Source organism: Ochotona princeps, chromosome 11 (genome assembly GCF_030435755.1).
Source record: "Ochotona princeps isolate mOchPri1 chromosome 11, mOchPri1.hap1, whole genome shotgun sequence".
Lineage (NCBI taxonomy): Eukaryota > Metazoa > Chordata > Mammalia > Lagomorpha > Ochotonidae > Ochotona > Ochotona princeps.
The window spans coordinates 25,012,187-25,035,678 of record NC_080842.1 but is presented as its reverse complement, the minus strand read 5'-3'; the positions used below and the strand labels follow the sequence as shown (position 1 = coordinate 25,035,678).

At 41.8% G+C, this 23,492-nt stretch overlaps 1 protein-coding gene across 3 annotated transcripts in view; it reads left to right on the top strand.

Moving 5' to 3' along the window:
- Positions 1-20,502, top strand: part of STOX2 (storkhead box 2) — a 207,038-nt gene extending 186,536 nt beyond the window's left edge. For 2 of the 3 annotated variants that reach the window (XM_058669944.1, XM_058669945.1), the window contains exons 2-4: positions 4,204-4,356; positions 13,175-15,440; positions 20,164-20,502. In XM_058669944.1, the coding sequence (XP_058525927.1) occupies positions 4,204-4,356; positions 13,175-15,440; positions 20,164-20,359 (2,615 nt within the window). In that variant the 3' untranslated portion in view covers positions 20,360-20,502. Of the gene's footprint in view, positions 1-4,203; positions 4,357-13,174; positions 15,441-15,588; positions 15,641-20,163 lie in introns of all 3 variants that reach the window. The other variant, XM_058669946.1, reaches the window with a different exon arrangement.
- Positions 20,503-23,492: the final 2,990 nt, after the last annotated feature.

Below are 23,492 nucleotides of genomic sequence, written 5' to 3'. Positions count from 1 at the left end.
GTGAGGACTGAATTGGTGTTCACAGTTTCTTTATAGTCATGGAACCTGTATTCTAGTGGTTGAGACAGACAACAAGACAGTGGACACACCACACACACTTACTCATTTGCTCACTCACATTCAGGGAATGAGAACAATAACTCAAGTCGCATTGTAACCGCATTAGATTGGGGCGGGGGTCATGGCAGGGCTCCCTGAGGAGACAGTGTCTGAATTGAGATCTAAAAGATGAGAAGCAACCAGATGCAAAAGGAGCACCCCAAAGAACATCCCAGGCCAAACATTCCAAAAATACAAGGATCCTGCCTGAGTTGAGTGAAAGCTTGGCACGTTCAGAGAGCAGAGGAAGTAGTGAGCATGGAGAGTGGGGAGTAGACAGGGGCAGGAAATGCATGGGCGGGCTCAGAACCTTTGGACCCACGTAGGACTGGTAAGGCTTTCATATTTCCTGTAGGTGCTGTACAATTCTGTTCAAGGAGGTACTGTATCATGTGCATTCCCTAAGAGGAGCGTGGTTGCTGTGTGGAGGAGTGAGTATCTTGGGCAGAAGGGAAGGCTGAGACAGACCATGACATTGGGCAGGTGAGGGGTGAGAGGGAGGTGCAGGAGATGGAGTTGAGGGAATTGATCTTAGAAGCATAGATAGGATTGCTGATGAGGTTGGGTGTGGGAAGGGGATGGAATGTCATTTCCTTTAGTGTATGCAGTGTAAAAACAAGATGATGTAGGGATGGTTATTTAGAACATCCAAATTCCGTTTGTTTTACCTGTCAAGTCAAAGTTGCTGCCCATGTTTATTATTGTGATACATTATTATGATACATTTTTTTTCAAACAAATGCAGTTCATACCCGGTAGGTCTGCTGCTCCTACAGCTGACTACAGTAAACAAAAAGAAATTAACTAAGAAGATGGCAGCTAAATTAAGATAAACAGAAGTGCATGCATGACCTGAAGTAAATTTTTTTTGAAAAATTTATTTACTGAAAGGCAGAATTACAGAGGAGAGGGAGAGAGAGGGAGCAGGAAAGAAGGAGGGAGCGAGAAAGAGAGAGAATGAGTATCTTCTGCATGCACAGTTTTACTCCTTAAATGTCCATAATGGCCAAGCTGAAACCAGGATCCAGGATCTTATTCTGGGTCTTGCAGATAGGTGCAGCGTTTCAAGCACTTGGGACATTTTCTGCTGCTTTCCCAAGCACATAGCAAGGAACTGGAATGGGAGTAGCTGGGACTTGAACAGGCATCCATTTGGGATGCTAGTGCTTTAGGCAATGGCTTAACTTACAGCTTTATAACATACCCCCCACCATTGAATTTTGAAATCATATTTAATAATGTATCTTTAGTCTTCTGAGAAGTTCTTACTTTTGATAGACGAGCTTTGGAAGTCAAATGGTATTCGTATTCATCTTTTTTTCCCATTGAAATGCCAAAAGACTTAAGGCTGAGTACTTAAATAAAGTTCATTTTATCTCACAGATGTGAAGGGTGCATGTCCACCGAGACCGGTCATTTTGGTGGATGGTGAGGGCATCATGGGAGAGATCCTGGCAAGACAGGAAAGCAGAGAAAGACAGAGAAGCCAGGCTTGCTCTTTCATTGCAGCTCGCTGAGAGCTGTAACCTGGATTCTGTGAGAACTACATCAGTTCCTTCCAAGGGCATGCCCTTGGTGACTTGTTTAACACTTACCAGTGCTCCACTTTTTAAAAAAGATTTATTTTATTTTGATGGGAAAGTTAGATATATAGAGAGGAGGAGATCTTCCATCCGCTGATTCCCGCCCCAAGCTGGAGCTGTGCTGATCTGAAGCCAGGAGCCCAGAACCTCTTCCAGGTCTCCCACATGGGTGCAGGGTCCCAAGGCTTTGGGCTGTTCTCTGCTGCTTTCCCAGGCCACAAGCAGGGAGCTGGGTAGGAAGCAGGGCTGCTGGGTTTAGAACCGGTGCCCATATAGGATCCCAGTGCTTTCAAGGCGAGGACTTTAGCTGTTAGGCTACTGCACCGGGCCCAGGGCTCCACTTCTTAAAGGCACATAGCACCTTTCAGCATCTCCACACTGGGAACCAAGCTTCCAGCAAGCACATGAACCCTTAGGGAACACACTCAAACTGCATCCGGACCACAGTAACCCGGGAGTCAGTTTTGGGTTCCTTGTTTGTCAGAATCCTACCTTCCTTCTCTTCTGACTTTTAACAGGAGATTTTGACGTCCACATGGCCAGGCCTGAAAATTAACGAAAAAGCTAGTCTTGATGCTCTCTGTTGGGGTGGTGGAGTGAGAGAGAAGGAACTACACACTGATATCTAAGAGTGTGGCCACGCTGTTGGGACCCCTGCAGGCAGGAGAAATGAAGTAGGTGACTTCTGCTGCCACCAGCACTAGGTCATTGTGACCATTACATGTTGGAATAAATTTTGTTTGAATAAAGAGCATACCAGAATTTTTTTCTAAGACTTATGTACACTTTTCTAACAATAGCAAACTTTCCCACCAACATGCTATGCCAGCCTACATCATTATGTCCTTTTGGTGTCACCTATGTGCACTGAGCTTTATCTAGCAGGGAGCCTTGCCCGCAGGACAGCCCTAAGTCCCACAAGGTAACTTCTGCCAGAGGCTACCTCACCAACCATTGGGAGAATATCTGCTCGGGATACTCATATGCTTTATGCCCCAGGAGTTGGTAGATTCTAAGTTGGTCCAATTTCTGGTTTTTAATATTTTACATTTATTATTATTAATAATCTATGCTGGCAAGTTGTGGTGGCTTCTACAAAGGAGCAATCCCGTTTCAGAAACAACAACAAAAAAAGAAGAGATAATATGGGCACCTGCAGAAAACAGTATTAGAAGTTCACAGATATCGTACTGTGTTCTGAATTCTTGTTTCTTCCCTAGGGTCTCTCTATTAGTAAAATCATACAGAACAAAGGTTGAAACATAAATCACTTGGGGGGTCATGAACAGACTCTTCTGTCCTCTCAACCCCTCCCTCTGCTGGGAGGAACCCCACCCCAGAAAACCTAGGAAGTTCTAGGGATCTCTGGAGCATAACAATCATTGCACTTTGGTATATACATTTTAAAAATGGAGATAGATATTTGCATTATGAATTGACCCCTTTTCAAGAGTCACCATTTATGAGCCTTCCAAAGGCATCTTTTCAGCCTCCCTTTCTCCGTTGGTCTGTTCAGGGAACAGTCCTGTGCCAGGAGACCAGTGTCCTGATGAATTATAATCTACCCTCTTCTGCCCTCCAGGTCATTCCTGATGCCACTGTAGTCATCCTCCTGAGATTTGTCTCTGCCTTTGTCATTCAGTGAATTCCTTCCAAGGCTCATCACACCTCCTAGAATCAATGCCTTTGAGCGTTCTGCTCTTTGCTCTCCATTGTCTCAACATACTTGTGCCACTGCTCCACTGCTCCCCACCAACAGCTGCTTGCAGGTGCTACTGCTCCTGATGCCTCCTCCATGTCCTCACTGCCAGACACACTCATATGCACTTGATTCAGAATGCATGTCCTTGGAGAAAGCATCATAGCCTCCTACTTCCAAGGTCCACCCTCACTCCCAAGGGGTGTTGTTGCAATGCCCTCTCCTCTCTGCTAGGAGTTGATTAGCTAAGCTCCTCTGGTGCACCTGCCACAACACTGAACCTGGACCTACTTATCAGTCTCCTTCACTTAAATAGGAAATCTGTGAATACAGATATGTTTGGGGAAAGGGAGCATCCTTGCCTTCACTCTGGAACTCCTAATCCACCAGCAGAAGCCTGACACATAAAGGCATTCAATATTTGAATGAATGAATCATCAAGTAACCACAAATGCATTTGTTGAGACACAAATGGCAGTTATTAAATAATCAGCGCTAAGTTAATGCAAACAGAAATCACTTTTTCAAAGCTTTGTTGTCGCAAGACTTTCAGGACTGTGTCTTTTTAAATGAGAGGTCAGGTTTAAAGGAAAGTGGTATTTGTCACAGCAGGAGGCGCTCCCACTATATGTGGAGGTCTCTTCACCTAAGTACCTAAGTGGAATTGCCTGTGGCTATCACCCACTTGTGTTCAAAGCTGATTGTGTTCATAATATAAGGGCTGGATGAAAGTCGCGGGAGGGGCGTGCATGTGTGAAGGTGTGTTCGACAAATGACTGGGTCTTCTAATGAACCACTCACTTGAAAATTGTCTTTCTGCAGGTGATGTATCACCAATCAGTATGTCTCCCATCAGTCAATCTCAGTTTATTCCACTTGGGGAAATCCTTTGCTTGGCCATCTCAGCAATGAACTCGGCAAGAAAACCTGTCACCCAAGAGGCACTGATGGAGCACCTGACAACATGCTTCCCAGGTAATGAGAAAAGAACGTAGCACTTGCCAGATGGATGTGTCTTCTGGTTGCTATAGGACACCACACAGACTGTTCTTCCCATGTTGAAATATAGTAAGAAAAAGTTTTTTCCCAAAATGAATCAGAAGTGTTTCTTTTGTAAATAAAAATTAAGGTACCTGTGATATGTGGGGAAAAAAAACTGTTTTGGCTGTAGTACCTCCCCCCCTTTTTTTTTTTAAGATTTTATTTATTTATCCAAAAGTTAGAATGACAGAGGTCTGCAGTCTGCAGACCTGTTACCCAAATGCCTGCAACAGCCAAGCCTGGGTCAGGTGGAAGCCAGGGTCCTGTAACTCCATATGTGTTTCCTACTTGGGTGGCAGGGACCCCCAACTACCTGGGCTGTCATTTGCTGCCTTCCTAGGCATGGTAGCCGAAAGCTGAGTCATAGGGAGAGCAGCTGGAACTCAAACCAGCACTATGGAGTGGGATGCCACTGTCACATGAAGTGCCTTAATCCTCTGCGCTGCAGTGCCAGCCCCGGTCAGAGCTTTTCATTTGGCATTCAGAGAACGAGGTTAAATTAGAATCCATGAAGAATCCACCAAAAATGACAGGGATTCCATTGAACCTTTGCAACTCAACCTTCTTAATATATGGACATGGTGGGTCAAGGGACTAATGAAGAATAACTGAATGTTTGGGTCCTAAGGCCTTGAACTTTTGTAAATGTAGTGTCAGGAATAAGCGTATCTTGCATGTTGTTTCATGACTTGATAAGTGCTTTTTAAATTCAATAAACTAGTTAAGATTTCATTAAGAAAATAAAAACAACTGTTTGCTTTTGTCTTAAGTATTGTAGAAAGAAGACAGCAGCCCAGCTGCTCCTATGAATGACATTTGATGTTTCCAGTGTTAGAAGATGTTAAGAACAGAGATAAGCTAAAGAATGCACATCCATTGTGAGAGGCAGGCCATGCTCAGCCCCATCCGGTGTGTTGTCATACGCCCTCCAGATGTAGACTCCTGCCAAAGTGGTCAAATCTGATTTTTAAAGAAAATCTAGAAATGGAGTTTTATGTGAAATCTCTAGCTTTCCTTAAATATTGGCTCTGCGTGTCTCTGTGTGTATCCTTTAACGTATGTATGCCAGAAAGTTGCAGGTCAAATTGAATACATTAATAGGCCACATGGTTGCCAGGTTGGTATGAAAGCCCTTTCCTGGATTTAAAGCAAACATGTGCTATAGTTTTTATTTCACGTTGAAGAGATCTTTGTTAAATATGAGCTCTTGGTTGTATCATTTGTTGCTGTTACAAAAATGCTGGGGAACAAACCAACGCAGAACATCAGGATAAGCACGTGTCTTTTCATTTTTAGTGTAAATGTCTGTGGATTCCATGGGAGTTGACTGGTCCAGGCAGGCTCTGTTGCACTTAAACCGTGGCTTGTCTTTGGAAAAGGGAGAAAGAGAGCCCAGCCCACTCACAAAGAGATGTAAGAGTGCAAACTCATTGCACAAAGGCTCTTCAATCCTTTGTTCATGTCACAACCCTTTACGTGGTGATTGCCAAGGCAAACTGTTAGAATGCAAAGGCGGTGTAGAGAGGTGCACTCCCCCATGTGGCAAATATGGAAGAGCTAATTCTAAGCTCAGTGGTGATTTAATCTACCATACTGGATCTTCTTAGTTTTTCTTCCTCTCCAAAGAAACCATACATTTCTTTCCTAGTTATTTTTCCTCCTTTTTCAGTTTGCTAACTACCAAGTTTTGATTTTACATGTACTACTCAAAAACTCCAACGTGAATCCATCCTGGCAACCTGTAATTTAAGTTTGTGTAATATTTCATTATCTCTGGATTGGATTGTGTACCATTTTATTACTTCTAAATTTTCTTCCCTGTGTGATTGTGGGTCTCTTTCTGTTAATGGAAGTTAGCAAAGGCTTTGCTTTAAGCAGGGTACCAGGTGAGAGGCAAGAAGCACTGCTCACAAATGTAGCATTCTTGCAGAAGGAAGGCCTTTTTTAGCCCTCTACCTGTGTAGCCACTTGTGACATAAAACAACCCCACAGCTTTTAAAACTCTTATATTCTCATAGAGCTTCATGAGAGATCACAGTTTTCCAAAATTGGTTCCATACCTCCCATTACTGAGTTATAAAGTAAAGAATGGAAAGAACACAGATCCTGTTTGTAACAGTAAAATGTTCATCACTGCCAAGCAGCTGATAATAATATCAGTAAGTTGGAATTCATTGTAGAGAAATCCGTGGATCATTTGTACTTAAAAGAACATGGCTTTGCTAGTTTTTATAGTGAGTGAGTTTAAATCCCAAGGCCTGGTTTTCAGAAGGACTGAGAGGAGCACACTCAGCTTGATTCATCCATGTGACACCACTGATTCATCACCCAGCCTCAGAAGTTTGCAAGTGCGCTGTACAAAGCTGAATCTAGGCCTGCGGGCCCAGTGTGGTCCCCACCTATGTTGCAGATAAAATTTGATTGGACACAGCCATGTCCCATTTATTTACATGTTGTCTTTGCTGATACCAAAGTGGCAAAGCTAAATAATTAGATCACATGACTCACAAAGCCTAAGTACCAGTTATCTGGCACTTTATGGAAAAAGTTTAATGGTCTAGAACATGATGGCAGTTATTCAAAATTCTGGGGCAGAGATTGGTCTGAGCGATCAAGATGCCAGTCAAGACACCTGCATTCTGTAACAGAATGCCTGGGTTCCAGTTCCAGCTTCCTGCTTATGTGCACTTCAAGAAGCAGTGGTGATGGCCCAAGTAATCACATGGGAGGTCTAGACTGAGTTTGCAGCTCCTGGCTTCCGCCTTACCTAGCTTGAGTCATTGCAGGCATTTTGAGAATAAGCCTATGGATGGAAGCTCCTTGTCCTATGTTTTTCCGTCTCATGAATAAATAAACTTTTAAAATTACATTTTAATTCTCCTCACGTGGTGCTGGTATCCCACATGGGTGCTGGTTCATGTCCCAGCTGCTTGTTGATGATCTGGAGAAAGAGCAGAGGATGGCCCAAATCCTTGGACCTCTACACCTATGTAGGACACTTGGAAGAAGTTCCTAGCTCCTGGCTTCAGACCAGCCCAGCTTTGACCGTAGCAACCACCTGGGGAGTGAACCAGTGGATAGTAGAACTCTCTTTCTCTCCCCTTTTCTCTGTAACTCTCTGACTTACACACACAAATCTAAAAATGAAAGTTTATTCAAAGTAGTGTCAAATATTACTTCACTGACAGATTTGTTTCTATCCTGCCTTTTTTCCTTCCTTTTGTGCCTTTCTTTTCTTTCCTTCTTTTGATTTTTTGGGTCATTTTTGTTCACTTAAGCTACATCAGAACAAAGCACTTTATGAAATTTAACACTGCTGAGGCTGGTGCAATGGGGGTGGCCGGCTAATTCTCTCACCTGCAGTGCTGGCGTCCCAGGTGGGCACTGGTTTGTTTTCCAGCTACTCCACTTCTGATCCAGCTCCTTGCTAATGGTGTGAGAAAGCAGCAGAGCATAGCCCAAAGTCATGGTCCCTGAATCCACAGGGGTGATCTGGAAGAAGCTCCTGGCTTCCAGCTTTGGAGTGGCTCAGCTCTGTCAGTTGCAACTATTTGGGGATGGAACCAGCAGATGAAAGATCTTTTTGTCTCTCCCGCTCTCTTTTGCTCTGTAACTTTTTCTATATATATATATATATAGAATATATATATATATTTACAAAAATAAAACAAAATTGCTTAGATTCTATTTGAAAAATATGTTTTCAATGACAATTCTAAACCTTTGGAGGGACTTAAGTATTAAATTTATATTTGTTTCTGAAAAATAGGACTATTACTTTGAATCTTATATTTAGAAATAAAATTTTAGTCATAAGTATTAAAAGATTTCGATTATCCTATTAATTGCATATGTTACAAATAGGATAGATTTTGATCGTTGTTACTGTTTCGGACATTCATATTCTAAACAAAGTTTTTAGTGAAAGATCGTTTTAGTAAAAATCACTGATATACTAAAACTTAAATGTTTTATCACCTTTTCATATAGGTTGAATTTGGGAAAAGCAATCAACAACTTTCATATGCCAGGGTCCATTGCAGATTCAGAATTTTCTTTTTAATTAAAAAGAATAAGCACTTTCTTCTTGAATTTCTAAACACCAAATCATCCTTTCGTCCATGGTCAGTGCTTATGGACTACTACTGGTTAGACTGTCCCAGCTGGACCTTCCTGGGAGGAAGGCTGGGCCACAGAGGAAATAGTGTCAGACCAAGAAGGCTTGATGTGGTATTGAGGTTGACTTCAGCCTTTGCTGGAGAATACTAATATTATGTCCACTGTGTTCTGTCTCCACCTCACTTCCTTACATCTGTTTTTACTAAATTCTCTCTGAGCCAGCACTCTTCACAAACACAAAGAATCTCAGCAAGCCCAATAAATGCTTCGATCTAAAATGTTAAACATGCAGAATCTGTACCTGTGCTCTGCACTCCAGCCCACTACCCAGGCCTCAGGGTTAAAGCAGTGAGGTCGGAGTAACATCACTGCGGTATGTTTTTTAACAAATATTTTTAAAAGGTAGATTTAAAGAGAGAAGGGCAGATAACCATACCCAAGTGGCCACAACGGCTGGAGCTGAGCCAATCCCAAGCCTGGAGCCAGGAATTTCCTGTGGGTCTCCCACGCGGGTGCAGAATCCCGAGGTTTTAGGCCATCCTCTGCTGCTTTCCTAGGCCACAAGCTGGGAGCTGGATGGAAAGTGGAGCAGCTGGGACATCCATTTGGGATGCTGACGCATGCAAGGCAAGGATTTAGGCACTGAGTCGTTGCACCAGACCCCAATACAGTATTTTTTAATATCTACTTTTACTTTAGAAGATGGAAAGGTGTAGAAAACGAGTGAGATCAGGTTTTAGCTGAGTTAGGATGAGTTTATCTTTGTTCTTTAAGCACTCAAAATCCAAACCAAAGTGAACTTCAGGCAGAATCCAGAAGTGATGGATATGCAAAGATAGAGTACAACATCACCTTTTCACATTCACCTGCAGTTTTCTGTTGGCTACATGGATGTCTGAGACTACTGAACATTTCAGGCATTCTGCTGGAGCTTAATCATAAAATAAGCATAAAACCTGCAACTTTCCATTAAATCTTTGAAAACTTATGGAGGGAGGAATGGAAAATGAATAAGAGAGAGAATGAAGAACTTTTCCAGGTTGTTTTCCCAAACCGAACCTTATTTGATTGATATACCAGCAGATCTGAGATACAGAAAGCTTAGAAGCAATTATCTGTGGAATCTCTGTCTTATCTCTTCATTTGAAAACAGTGAGAGGAATCATTGCTCATGGTAAGTATGGGACTGCATTGTAGTTCTGGGTGTAGTGTCAGGAGTTTTTTCAGATCAATCACTGGAAGGGCTTCTATCAGCAAAGTCTATAACATAATTGAATTTTGTTTTATAGTAAAGTCTGGTTTTATGATTATACCTCAGATTTCTTTTTAGTAGCCATAATTAACAACTCCATCATGGATTCTTATAAATGAACTTCATGATTTTTTTAAAAGAATCTTTCCATAAGAATGTTGGTTGAAAGTGTGCTATTCATTAAGATATGAAGGAGTTCAAAAAGTTTGTGAAAAACAGAGTTTAATGATAAGTTCAATTTGATTACAAAACATGTTGAAATCCATTATTTTTCATAATCTATGAACTTTTAGAAAGACCCCTTGGGATTTCAGCTTGCTGTGCCCCATGTGGACAATGGACATCAACTGTAAAACTTCAGTGGAGATTGTGTATCCTCATCTAAAGGGTTGTGTTCTTTGTGAGTGATGCCTCTTGAAATTATTCAGCAGAGGGTCCTGGTTTTTAGGGGGGCAGGGCCTGAGCTCTCTGGGACATTTATCATCCTATGTGCAAGAAGCTTTTGTTGTATAATGGTGCTGAAGAATCACATACAGGTGGTTGAAATTCTATCGCTCATGCAGCTAAAATGCATTTCTATTTTGTACAGGAAGTGTCCCAAACCTTGAAAGCAGATTTTATTATTAGAACAGTCTTGAAAGCATTTGTGTGAAGACCAGTGTGTACTTATTAAGAGTGGAGTATTAGCCCCAAAGAAAAACATTATGTATAGGATTTAAATGATTTGATGAACCAATGCATGATCTGTAAGCCATGTTACCTTTTTTCACCTTGCTCACCCAGGATGCCTTCTGAAGTTGATGACACAGATAGGTGTGGTGTGAGTGCGTGTGAGTGTGTATGTGTGTGTGACAGTAAATGAGAATTCCAGGCTTTATTTTTAAAGATTTATTTATTTTAAGATTTGAATGGCAGTCAGAGATATTCCATCTGCTGTTTCACTTCTGAAATAGCTGCAATGGCCAAGGCTGGACCAGGTCCAAGCCAGGAACCTGAAACCCTATATGGATCTCCCACATGAGTGGCAGGGGCCCGAGCACTTGAACCATCTTCTACTTCTTTCTCAGGAGAGAGAAGGATTGGAAGTGGAGCAACTGAAACTTGAACTTGAGCTCATATGGGATACTGGCTTCACAGGCTGCTGTGCCATGGCCCCTCTTCAACCTTTTTTAATGGCTTCTCTTCCTACTTTCATATTTTGCAAGTCCTGGAGAAGCCAAAAGCAAACAACTCAACCCAGTTGTCCTAGGTTGCTAACAGTGCTCTTTGGAGATGATTCTGGGTTCTGATGCAAAGTGGGAATGACTGACAGCTAATATTACTGAGCCTGCTGTGTGTATCAGGTCTTGCTTCACATACAACCGAATTCATTTAAACTTACAATGGCTTATGAAGGTAGGTAGGAATATTGCTCACATTGTGATAGCAATTGACAGGGGCCCAGTCAGGATATATAAGGGGATCCCAACCATAGAGCTACTGGAACGAAGCAGAGCCGGCCTAAACACCAGAAATGGATGTGTCACAGTTCTAAAGGCCAGAGCTCCCAATCCAGATTTCACCTGGGCTGAGTGATCCCTTCCAGGGATGTGAGAGAGAGAGAGAGAGATCTGTTCCAGGCCTCTGTCCATCTCTCTGTGTCTCTTCACATTCTCTCTCTGCATAGATCTCTGTGTCCAGAACTCGGTCCTGCTGTTCTAGGCCCCACTCTGACGACTTTGGTTTAACCTTGCCTATACCTATAAAAACCCTATTTCCAAGTGAGATCTTTCTCCGGAGGATGGGTTCCTAGGATTAGGATTTCTATGCAGAGATGGGGGCTGGGCATAGTTTAGTGAGTAACATCAGGCAGCAGTCCAGCACTGGAATTTCAGTCCAGCAGTTTGGCCCTGGGACCTCAGCTTCCAGCCGCCTCATTACCCATCCTTAATTGTATTAGGTCCAACCACATCAAATTGCCATTTTTGTGGGTCAGACATAGCTGAATATGGGCAATTTTCTATCAATTCAACTTGCCCTATTTCCAAATTAAGTCATTCGTATCAGTTTGTAATTATTATCACCTTTCGATATACCAGGCACTAAAAACAGAAAATAACAAAGCAATTCTGTGAACTGGCTAAAACTTGGAAATTTTCTCCTCTTTTAAGAATTTATATTCTTATTTCTGTTTCATAGGTAGAGAAAACAATATCAGGCTTTGTACAAAGAAGTACCTATCATTTCTCCTGGTGTTTCTGTTCTAGCATATATGGGAATTTTGGACTTAGTGATCAAACAGATGTAGAATGTCTAAGCTTTCACTAGTATGTTTATTAAACTGTCTGTTAGAAAATAAAAAACTTACCTCCATCTCATGCCAAACTGACCCATGCTAGAAAGGAGAAAATTCCCACCTTAATTTTACCATTTTCAAAATTGAGGATAAAGATTTCAAAATCAGGACATTCATCACTAACAATGATCATCTAGGTGCCCTTGTATATAATCTATACGTTTAAGTGTATTGGGTATATTTACTCTTTAAAAGAAATAAATGTTTGGAGTATCTCCAATATGATAGCCTCTGTATAAGAAGGCACTTCAAAAATTTTATGGGAAATATATATTGTGAGAAGACCATCTATGTATTAAAAATGTTTGCCCCTACATAAATGTATCATTTGATTTCATTTTTCCATGAACTTTTTAAAGCACCTCTATATATTAGAGTTGGTTTTTAAGACCAAGGTAGGTATTTTAACACTGCTTCTGTAATTGCTGTTCCTAAAATTTTTAAAAAAAAATCTATAAATTTATATCATATTTTTCTCCCACTTGCTTTCTTCCATGATTTAGTTCAGTAAAGATTATGGAATAAAAGTAGCAATCTAACTCTCTCTTCCTAGCTTGCTTGTTTGTTTGTTTGAGAGGCATATAAGCCCAGAGGCATAAAGAGAGAGTTCTACTCATTCACTCCCCCATGTCTGCATTGACCCCCTGCCAGGGCTAAAGCTGGAAGCTTGGAACTCAGTTGAGGTCTTTCATGTGGGTAATAGGGACCTAATTACTTGAGCCATCACCACTGCCTCCCAGGATCTGCAGGAGCGGGAATCAGGAGACATGGGCTGGGCATTACATCCAGACACTGATATGAGCACCTGGGCCACAAGGCTAACAACCTGCCCCTCTGCCTGGCTGTGACATTCTCTCCTTCTCTTGATAGCAGTAGTCATTGGGGTTATCAAAGACAACCGGGACATGCTCTGCTGCTCACTCGCATGCAACACTTTAAAGCTTGGCAGACCAATGAGAGTCTGGAAAGCAGGAATCTACAACATGTTGCTTTATGCTCATGAGTGTGTGGTTCTTTCTTTCTTTTCTGTGTTGTTTTGGCCTCAGGTGTTCCAACCCCTAGTCAAGAAATCCTGCGGCACACGCTGAACACGCTGGTGCGGGAGAGGAAAATCTATCCTACTCCAGAGGGCTATTTCATCGTGACCCCACAGACTTATTTCATAACTCCTTCCCTCATAAGAACTAACAGCAAATGGTACCATTTGGACGAGAGGATACCTGACAGGTCTCAGTGTACCTCCCCACAACCAGGAACCATCACGCCCTCTGCCTCGGGCTGTGTCAGGGAAAGAACATTGCCCAGAAACCACTGCGACTCGTGCCATTGCTGCCGAGAGGAGCTGCACAGCATGCACGCGTCCACTCTGCAGCGGAAGTCCGCCAAGGACTGCAAAGACCCCTACTGCCCCCCTTCGCTATGTCAGGTGCCGCCCACTGAGAAGAGCAAAAGTACTGTAAATTTCTCCTATAAGACAGAAACTCTCTCAAAACCTAAAGATAGTGAAAAGCAGTCCAAGAAATTTGGGCTGAAGTTATTCCGGCTAAGTTTTAAGAAAGACAAGACCAAACAACTGGCCAATTTCTCCGCCCAATTTCCTCCCGAGGAGTGGCCCCTGCGGGACGAGGACACGCCCACCACCATCCCGCGGGAAGTGGAGATGGAAATCATTCGGCGCATTAATCCAGACTTGACCGTGGAAAACGTCATGAGGCACACGGCCCTGATGAAGAAACTTGAAGAAGAGAAGGCACATCGGAGTAAAGCGGGCTCCTCTGCCCACCACAGTGGGAGAAGTAAAAAGAGCCGGACTCATCGCAAGTCCCATGGGAAATCTCGGTCCCATAGCAAGACTCGAGTGTCCAAAGGAGATCCTTCGGATGGGTCGCACCTGGATATTCCGGCGGAGAGGGAGTATGACTTTTGCGATCCTCTTACCAGGGCACCCAGGGAGGGCTGCTTCATCATTGAACACAAAGGAGATAATTTCATCATGCATAGCAACACAAACGTGATTGAGTCCCACTTCCCCATGACCCCAGAATGGGATGTGTCTGGTGAATTGGCCAAAAGGAGGACTGAGATGCCTTTTCCCGAGCCTTCCAGGGGAAGCTCCCACTCAAAAGTACACCGAAGCCACAGCCATACCCAGGACAGGAGGTCCAGGAACGAAAGATCCAACAAAGCCAAGGAAAGATCCAGATCGATGGATAACTCTAAAGGCCCATTGGGTGCCTCGTCCCTAGGGACACCCGAAGACTTGGCCGAAGGCTGCAGCCAAGATGACCAGACCCCCAGCCAGTCCTACATTGATGACAGTACTTTAAGGCCCGCACCGGCTGTTGGTCACCAAAGGGTTCATGTGTCATCCACGAGTTATAAAGAGGTGTGCATTCCAGAAATAGTTGGTGGTAGCAAGGAGCCTTCCAGCGCATGTAGCCTTCTGGAGCCAGGCAAACCACCTGAGAGTTTGCCATCCTTTGGGGACCTCAGTGCTTGTCCAACAAAAACAGCTGCGGATGACTATTTCCAGTGCAACACCTCCAGTGAGACGGTGCTCACAGCCCCTTCGCCCCTGGGAAAGAATAAGGAGGACCATGACACTCTGACTCTGGCAGAAGGAGTGAAGAAGCTGTCTTCCTCTGACAGGCAGGCCCCCCATTCCTCCAGGGAGCTGATGGGGCACAAGGAGGAGTCGCCAAAAGGGCCAGGTGGGGGCCTGGCTGCTTCAGGTGGTGTGGCCGAAGGGATGGCCAACGGACGCCTCGCCCAGCACCATAGCACGGAACCCAGCAGCCTGGACAAGAGGAAAGAGATATTCAGCAAAGACACACTGTTCAAACCTCTTCACAGCACCTTGTCTGTAAACAGCTATCACAAGTCAAGCCTGTCCCTCCTCAAAGCTCACCCGAAGACAGCTGCCGACACACTGCCAGGCCGATGTGAGAAACTGGAGCCTTCCCTAGGGACCTCGGCCGCACAGGCCTTGCCGGTTTCCCAGCGTCAGCAGGAGTCTGGTGGCAACCAGGAGGCCTCTTTTGACTATTACAATGTCTCTGATGATGATGATTCGGAGGAAGGGGCCAACAAAACCACAGAGGAGGAGAAAAACAGGGATGATGTAGGCACCATGCAGTGGCTCCTGGAGAGAGAGAAGGAAAGAGACTTGCAGAGGAAATTTGAGAAGAACCTCACCCTTCTTGCCCCAAAAGAAACAGACAGCAGCAACAATCAGAGAGCCACGCATTCGGCCAGGCTCGACAGCATGGATAGCAGCAGCATCACTGTGGACAGTGGATTCAACTCCCCACGGTAGGGAGACATATGCACACATACCTCCCAGGGCCTGGGGCTCTAGGTGGATAACTTGAAAAGTTTCTGATTTCACAGGCTTCGTTCTGTGAACGAGGGTGAAGAGCTGTGTGAGTTGTTAACAATCTGTTTCTGACTTCTTTTTCAGGAATTGAAAAATAAAAGGTTTCTGCAGCTGTAGAGATCACCAATCTGGACTGGTGGGTTGGCCCCTTCCCTCAAACTTGCTTCAGTGCAGTCTAAGTACAACACTTCCCAGTAGTTTTTTTTTTTTCTGCATACATACTGCCACCATGCTGAGAAAGAAGGTTTTTATGTCTTCCAAAACTAGCAGCATGTTGAAAAGAAGGAATAGTCAGTGAAGGATAGATTTTGGGTATAAATTGATTGATGCTGGGGAGAGAGTCGCTCGAGTGAGAATATTATAGCAAGCTCAGAACTTTCCCAGTGGATTTAAGCTCGTTGCCACTTTAGTGTCTTCTCTTTGTGCAGCCTACCTTGTGCACACTCCTCCCTCTCCCTGGCCACCTGTCTGCAGAGAAATGGGAACTTGTTCTGCTCACAGCAGGTTTAGGGACCTCCCTGTGCTCCATCAGTCCACAGTATGTGCCAGGACTCTTACTTTGCCTGTGATGGGATTGACGTAGTCCTTTCAGGTGCTGATCATCGTTCCTTCCTGTTAGTAGTCACTAGTAATGTGGCAGAATTGACAGTTGAGAGTATGCAACACTCGTGGTGGGGTCCAGAACACTGAAGTTATTGAAGACTTATAAAGCAGACAAGAGTTCTATGCCACTTCCTGTTTTCTCAACTTTCCCTTCTCCTCAAAAACAACATGGGACCTATTTCTCTTTCTAAATTCTACTCCAGATTGGTGACTCTGAGATGCAGAAATACTCCTGAGAGATTGATGTATCTCATCAGCAGGGATTCCCAGGATGTCACAATACCCAGAACAAGACTATCTGTGTTGTGTATTTATTTTTATTCTTACCTATTAAAATTTATTCTTGTGAGATCGTTCTGCCCTACCTCTAAGTGATTTGGGGACAGAGCATCTCAAAACCAGAATTGGAAATCATTTATCTCTTTGTCCCACGTTAGGGTTTTTGTTTCTTGAAAGATTAATTCTTGGTGATTATGATGATGAGGATGATGAGGATGATGCTCTTGGTCATGTGATTTTTTTCAAGTTAACACATGTTTAGAGGTCTGATATTCTGGTTAAAATGGTTGTAAGACCTCTAAGGCCTGCCCCTTAGTGAGCTAAATGACCTCATGCAGCTGGAGCTCTCGGTCTGAAAACCATTGGTCTATTAAGTGACTTTCCTAAGAATTAGTTTTTTGCTTCAGTGAATTTTAATCCTAAACTGAATCTTGATTTATCTCCCAGTTTATCTATCCTTTTCTTCCTTTTGTTCTGTTCTACTCCTATTTTTCTGATTTTTCTGTAGAATTCTTAGTTCTGCATGCCAGATAAGCATAACTGAAGGTCTGTAACCATGGGAAAAGTTGACATGTGTTGCCTGTGGAAGCCATTGGTTATTTGCCTGTATCTTTATATTCTCTTATTTCTTATTGCTGTATGGACACGACATACTGAAAGTTTTCCACTCAACAGTTTCCAGCCTCTCACATCTCCCTCTTGGTCCCTCAAGTTTCACAGATGGAAAGCTGCAAAACTCCACACATAGTTGCTAAAGAGACATTGAGACGTTGAGAGTAGTTCAATGGCTTCTAATTCAGAGCTCGTCATTTTATTGTGCATATCAAAAATGTGTTTAAGAGCAAACAAATGATCATGAGCTATTTTAACTAGTATCCCCAATCCCCAGGATATAGTTTATTATCTCAACATTTGAAGTTCAAAATCTAGTTTATGACTGGAATTATTTCTTGAAGTAAGTATTTCTTTTATGTTTTGTCGTGCTACATGGTAACTAAGGAGACAAGCTTCACACATTAACCAAATGTCTGTTTACTAATACTAGGTGGAATTTTCTTTAGGAACATGTAGGTCACCTGTGAATTTCATGCTGTTAAAGAATCTACAGAACAAGTCAGTTTCACCCTTGCATAGTTAATGTCATTTGGTTTGCTAGATGATGAACTTGTTCTCTGTGCACCTCAGTAAATCCGTTCGGTTGCATTTTTACTGCATGAGGATGTTCTACAAAAGATGATATTTGACTTACAGAGTCACTCCCTAGCATGAATAGTATTTTTTTCAGAAGACACTGTCATGTGGTTAATCTTCCCATTGCTATAAGACATGGCAATCTCATGCAGGCCATTCTTTTGGATCTTTCAGTAAGTAGTTTTCTAAGTAACTAAGGCTAAATTAGAGGGAGTGATTTGCATGACACCAAGATTTCAAAGCTGGCTCAGAATTCATGTTCAGCCATGTTTGCAAAACTCTTCAGTCTCATTTGTTGGAAGCTAAAGGACATTGGACCATAAAAAGGGTAGAAACATGGACTAGTTGATGAGAGCTAAGGTTGGAAATGAAAAATCTTGACATGAGAAGCCTGCTGTCTGAAATCTGAGGCCACGAATCAGAAACCCAAAGGCTTCTGGGAATGTATTTGTGCTGTATGCAAGTCTGAGTTCAGAGAAGCACACATGTACGAAAGAATGAAAAGTTGAGCTGCCTGTTTCATATATCCTGATTTTAAAAACCTGGAATTATTTTTAAGGTTTTATTTTGTTACTACTCTTTCAAAAATATGTTCAAATCTGAAGAATATTTTTACTGGTGAAAGGCACTGCTGTTAACTTTTTCATTATCATATCCAGAGCCCTCTATATGCAGGCACAGATCATACTCATTATTACAGCAACAATGAAATGTGTACTTTGGACACACATGAATATTGTTTGTGTGTTTATAATTATTAATATGTTAGCTATGGTTGAAAGCTTCTGCAACAGTGGCAGCTCCTGACTTAAATGAACAATCATATTGGTAGATGTTTACAGTGCCTTACATACAGTAGGTATTCAACAACAGCTAAGCCTGTTCCTCAAAAGCTCTTCTAAAAGTAAATCCCTTGGACCATAAAATTGCATATAAAAAAGATGTCATTCATAATGACTAGATTCCCAAGCCAGTCCATAGTATCTACTTAATGCGTTAGTATATGCTAGATGTGTAACACAAGTAACTTAAAATTTCCTAGGCTTTTAGTTTGCAAGTGCTTTCCTGATGCTTATTTCTTCTTTATAGCCACCCTGCAAGTAGATAAATCATAACCTAACCCCCGCTGTTACAGAGATGAGGAAATCAAATAGTATAGAAGTTACTAGCATGATTAAGAATGAAACTGAAGATATGTATCGTGCAATCTTTAGGCTCCTCCAAGTTTACTGCCCTTCCTCCTTCCTCCATCTGATTTTGTGCTCAGTAACAGCAGGCAAGCCACTGATGAAATTCGGGGGGGACGGTGTCAGGCAGCTCAGTAGGTAAGGGATGAAACTTCGGAGCACTCTGTAGATGTGCTATAAACATCAGGATAGAAGTTGTCTCTCTGAATGTATAAACCTTCTGAAAGGTGCCATCTACTTTCGAGGAAGGTCCAGTGAACAAATTACCTTTTAAGCCATTAACTCTTAATCTTGACTGCTTGGTCAGAAGCAAACTTGGGGCACAAAGGATTAGGCTTTAATAACCTGATAGAAAGGGCTGCCAAGGTATAGGATTCAGACTCAGATGCTGTCAGTTTCGCGTGGGAATGAATGAGAAGGGAAGAAGATGCCTCCACTTTGGAAGTTTGGCCTAAGAGATAATTTGGTTGATTGGCTTAAATCAGTTATGGGGACCAATTCTCCTAGGATATTTTTTTCAACTTTGAATCTACTCAGGTAGATGCTTTGAGAATAAGTATGGCTTTCCCAATTTCTATGTTCACTAAGAACTTTCTTATAGTTGCTTTGTAGACCTTGACTGCTCCCCCTCAGTCAGGTTCAACAATCTTACTTCTGCAGTTGCCTTACACATTTAAAATATTAAACTGACTAAATATATTAAAGCAATAAAAGAGTCAATTGCTTCTCATTTAGAAAAATTAAAAGATAAATTGAGATAATGAGGCTCCTTTAAAAAAATCTTCCTACCAGAGGCGCAGAAATGGATGTAAACTTCCCAAATGAATGGGTAACATCTTTTATCTGAAAATAAAATGTACTAGAATTAAGATGTTGAAATTTGAAGCAGAGGTAGGAAGTGTTTTAAAGGATTCTTTTTCCAATCAGTGTAGTGAATTAGCTATACCACCCAAGTCAAAATCTGCTGATCAAGAATGAGAGAAGAACCATTACGGTAAAATTACTGAGTTTATTCTAGAGCAGGTTTGCCCATGAATTTCCTATCTGACTGAAATCATTATGTAAACATATTTATGAGTGTTCACTCTTACACTAAGGTGGTAGCAGTTTATGCTGTCATGGTTCTGAAGTTGTTTCCTTGAATGCAAAAAGGAGGGTGGACATTTCCAAGAGCACACGGCTGTTCAGAAACCTCTTCCCCTTTAGCGTGCTGCCCATGATGACATGTCTTGATGAGTCTATGTTATGTGTGAATAAAAAGTTCAGATGTTTATTGACGGGACCTCAGGAACCCACAGAGGAAATCCATTAACTACCTCACTTACTCTTCCTCTGAGGTACATTCTATAATTATTTATGTTTGAAGCAAAAACAAAATCAAACCTTTTTACTCTTGTAGTACTCGGGAAAGCCTGGCTTCCAACACATCCAGCATTGTGGAAAGTAACCGTCGTCAGAACCCGGCTTTGAGTCCAGCCCATGGCGGAGCTGGGCCAGCCTTCAACTTCCGAGCAAGTACGGACCCCCCAGGCAATGAAGCTGAGAAACTACAGAAACCTTCCAACTGCTTGCAAGCTTCTGTGACGAGTGTGTGATAGTCATTCTGCCTCAGATCTTCTGTCTCATTCTATACAGCAAAGTTTACGACACTGGGACTGATGTTTACATCTTTGGAAAGACAAGCATCTCAACCACAGTTTTTGTGTTTACTTAAACTGTGCTGCTAAGTAGGCTAGGGCAAAAAAAATCTTTATTTCAGAGTATTGCTTTACACATTTTTGGCTCTGTAGCAATCGAATAGCAGTAGGGGTGATATGTATACTTTTGCTTCACTAACCATATCTGAGCACACATAGGAAAGTCTAGACACTGTAAGTGTAATATGCATTTTCAATGTCATGCAGTTGCCAATTCTGTATTGAAATGCCACAGAGGAGAGTTGCTCCCAGTTTGTGGTTAAATGGCATCACAGAACTGATCCTCGACACTTCCAAAAACAAAACAGAAAAAATAAGAAACTAAGCCACCACAAAATGTCAAATGCAAGGATCTACCTTGGGGGAAAAAATCAATGCCAAACTGATGAGAAGGGACCACTGCCCTCTCTGTGTGTGAATTGTTAATGCACCAATAATTTTTCACTGTGAGTTTTCGTGACACTATTTGATAAGAGCCTCTGGAAGTGTGTAAAGGGGTCACGAAGGAAATGCTGGGAGTGTTTGCTTTCAGGATTTTGTTTTTCATATGGTAATGGATGCTTGTCTGACATTGTAATCTTCGGTGGTCACAGACAGGCCCTTGAATCTGAAGTGAACGAAGGAAGGGAATTGCAGATGGGCTAGGGAACAGCACTGAGTGCTGGCAGAGGCCATGTGGACTTGTCAAAGGAAGATCATTTCCTCCCTGTGATTCTTAGGATGATCCTATCTTACGATACTAGATACAATAATTAGTTTGTTTAAAAGCAAAAACAAAAAATTTCTTTTTGTGATACAAATGAAGAGTATGGCCTGAGGATGCTATTCTTTCTAATGGAAGGACAGAAATCTATTTTATGTAATTTTAAATGGAATGCCTAAATTAGGCGGTGGGAGATCATTTTTAGTTGATTATAGGAAAAGAGCAAATTTAGAGAGAGTTGAATGTCAGGCCTTTTATTCCTAGGAAGATATCTATAAAGAAAACTTTTAAAGTAATTTTTGATTAGAAATATACATGTGCCCATGTAATGAAAAACAGAATGTACTCATTCTGCTAGTATGATATAACCATAATTTGTATTCCCCTAAAATTTATCAGAATAACAATTATGCATATATGAACTGTGCTGGAGTAATGTTTACAGATAGTTTGTCACCAGTTTTGGGAGGCATTTTAGGTGGATATATACTTAACTAGCCTGAGTTATTTCAAAGGGCTTTGTTAGCATTTTGCTTTAGTTGACAGTTGTCTTGTAGAATACAAACACCAGGCAGCAGAGGGATCAAATAATAATAATAATAATAAAACTTCAGTATCCTAGGAAAGTGACATTTCAAAGTTCCAGTGTTTTATTTTCCTGAAAACAATGAACTAACTCTGTAGACAGTGGGAAATGATTTGCAAATGGGTTATCTATGATAGAAGTCAATGGTCTGACATAAGGTTTTATTTAGTTTAGTGATATGAGCTGGTTGAAGCCATACACCACACACACACACACACACACACACACACACACACACACACCCCTAAAACATTTTCACTTCAGATTTCAATAACTGGTACAAAATTTGTGAGATACCTTTGCTTCCATGTTAAGTTTCCTCACTAGCAGTGTCTTCAAAAGATACAAATACAGACTTAGCTGGTTTAACTCCTGAAGCATTTCAGTACTTACTCTCCATGCTTTTTCAGGTATTTGGAAGTGCATTGGATCAAACTGGACTCCTCCAGTTGGTATTCATTTTTTTGTGCTTATGAGGGTGTAACTTAAGCTCTTTGTTGGTAAGCTCCCACACTATTGAAATGCTGAAACCATTTGGCATCAGTTCATGCCTTATTTGCTAAAAGGCATGCCCTGATGGCTCATAAATGCTTTGTTTGTCTCACTATTTAAATATGCCCGGAAGGAATAATAATGTATCTAAGGGACCATATAGTCTGTTTCCTTGATGAATTGTATACCAGACAATTACTAAAATTTTCTGTCCAAAGCCATTTTTTTTGCCAAAAACATCGCCAGTTTATGATACTTTCAGTTCATAAATAATGTAACCATTGCAACAACGCCCTGCCTCCAGTTGATCTTTGAAAGTAGCCACTGTAATAATCAAATGCTGTGCAAACGGAAAAAGACGTTACCTTTAAGAAAAGCTTGGCAATACGAGTTAATATTTCACAAGAAATAGGTTTACAGAGGATATTCAAGTAAGATGTGTAAGCTATTTGCTTGATGAAGTGAGGTATATGATATAAAAACACAAAAAGCCTCCTTTCGACCAGCAGCTATTAGCCTAGAAAATATGGACTTCAAATATAGATGTACAAAGTAGAAATACTCCCACCTGATTCTAACAGGATTCTTTAATGGAGGAGGGGTGATCTGTGAGGCTTTCAGGGCCCAAACTCTCAAGCCCTCTCCAAGCTTTGCCAATATCCTTTTCCTCCAGTGAAACTGCAGCTTCCTGTTATGGGACTGCTTATCCACTGAAAGGTTTACAGAATTGAATCTGGTTGAATCTCTGTGTAGCGTTCAACTCGAAAGGGTCAACACATCTGTCGGCATTTTGCACACTTATGTATTATGATGATACAGCATATTGCTTTATGGTAATTTTTATTTTTACATGTAACTACCTCCATAAATTTGATGAGATGGCAGCAGTGCATTTCCAGTGTATTGTTCAGAAAAGCGAAGTTGAAACCTTTCTTCAATGTTAGGCCATGGCGTTCTGTGTATGTGTTTGTGATTGGCCCTGTGGACTCATGGCTTTTTCATTGCCATGGTTTTCTTTTACAACATTTGGCTTTCAGATGTAATCCCGTCTTCTTTTCTCTTCCCCCTTAAGCTCACTTGATTTTTGTTTTGAATGAACAGAAGTCTAAAAAACTCTTCTTTCCCCTTCTTCTCTATTCCTGATGAAAGGTCTCTCTGTCAAAAAGCCAGTTGATTTACAGTTTGACAAACTGTATTCTCCTTGGAAATCTGATGTGAATTCTCGATTTTCAGTGATAAATGACACACAA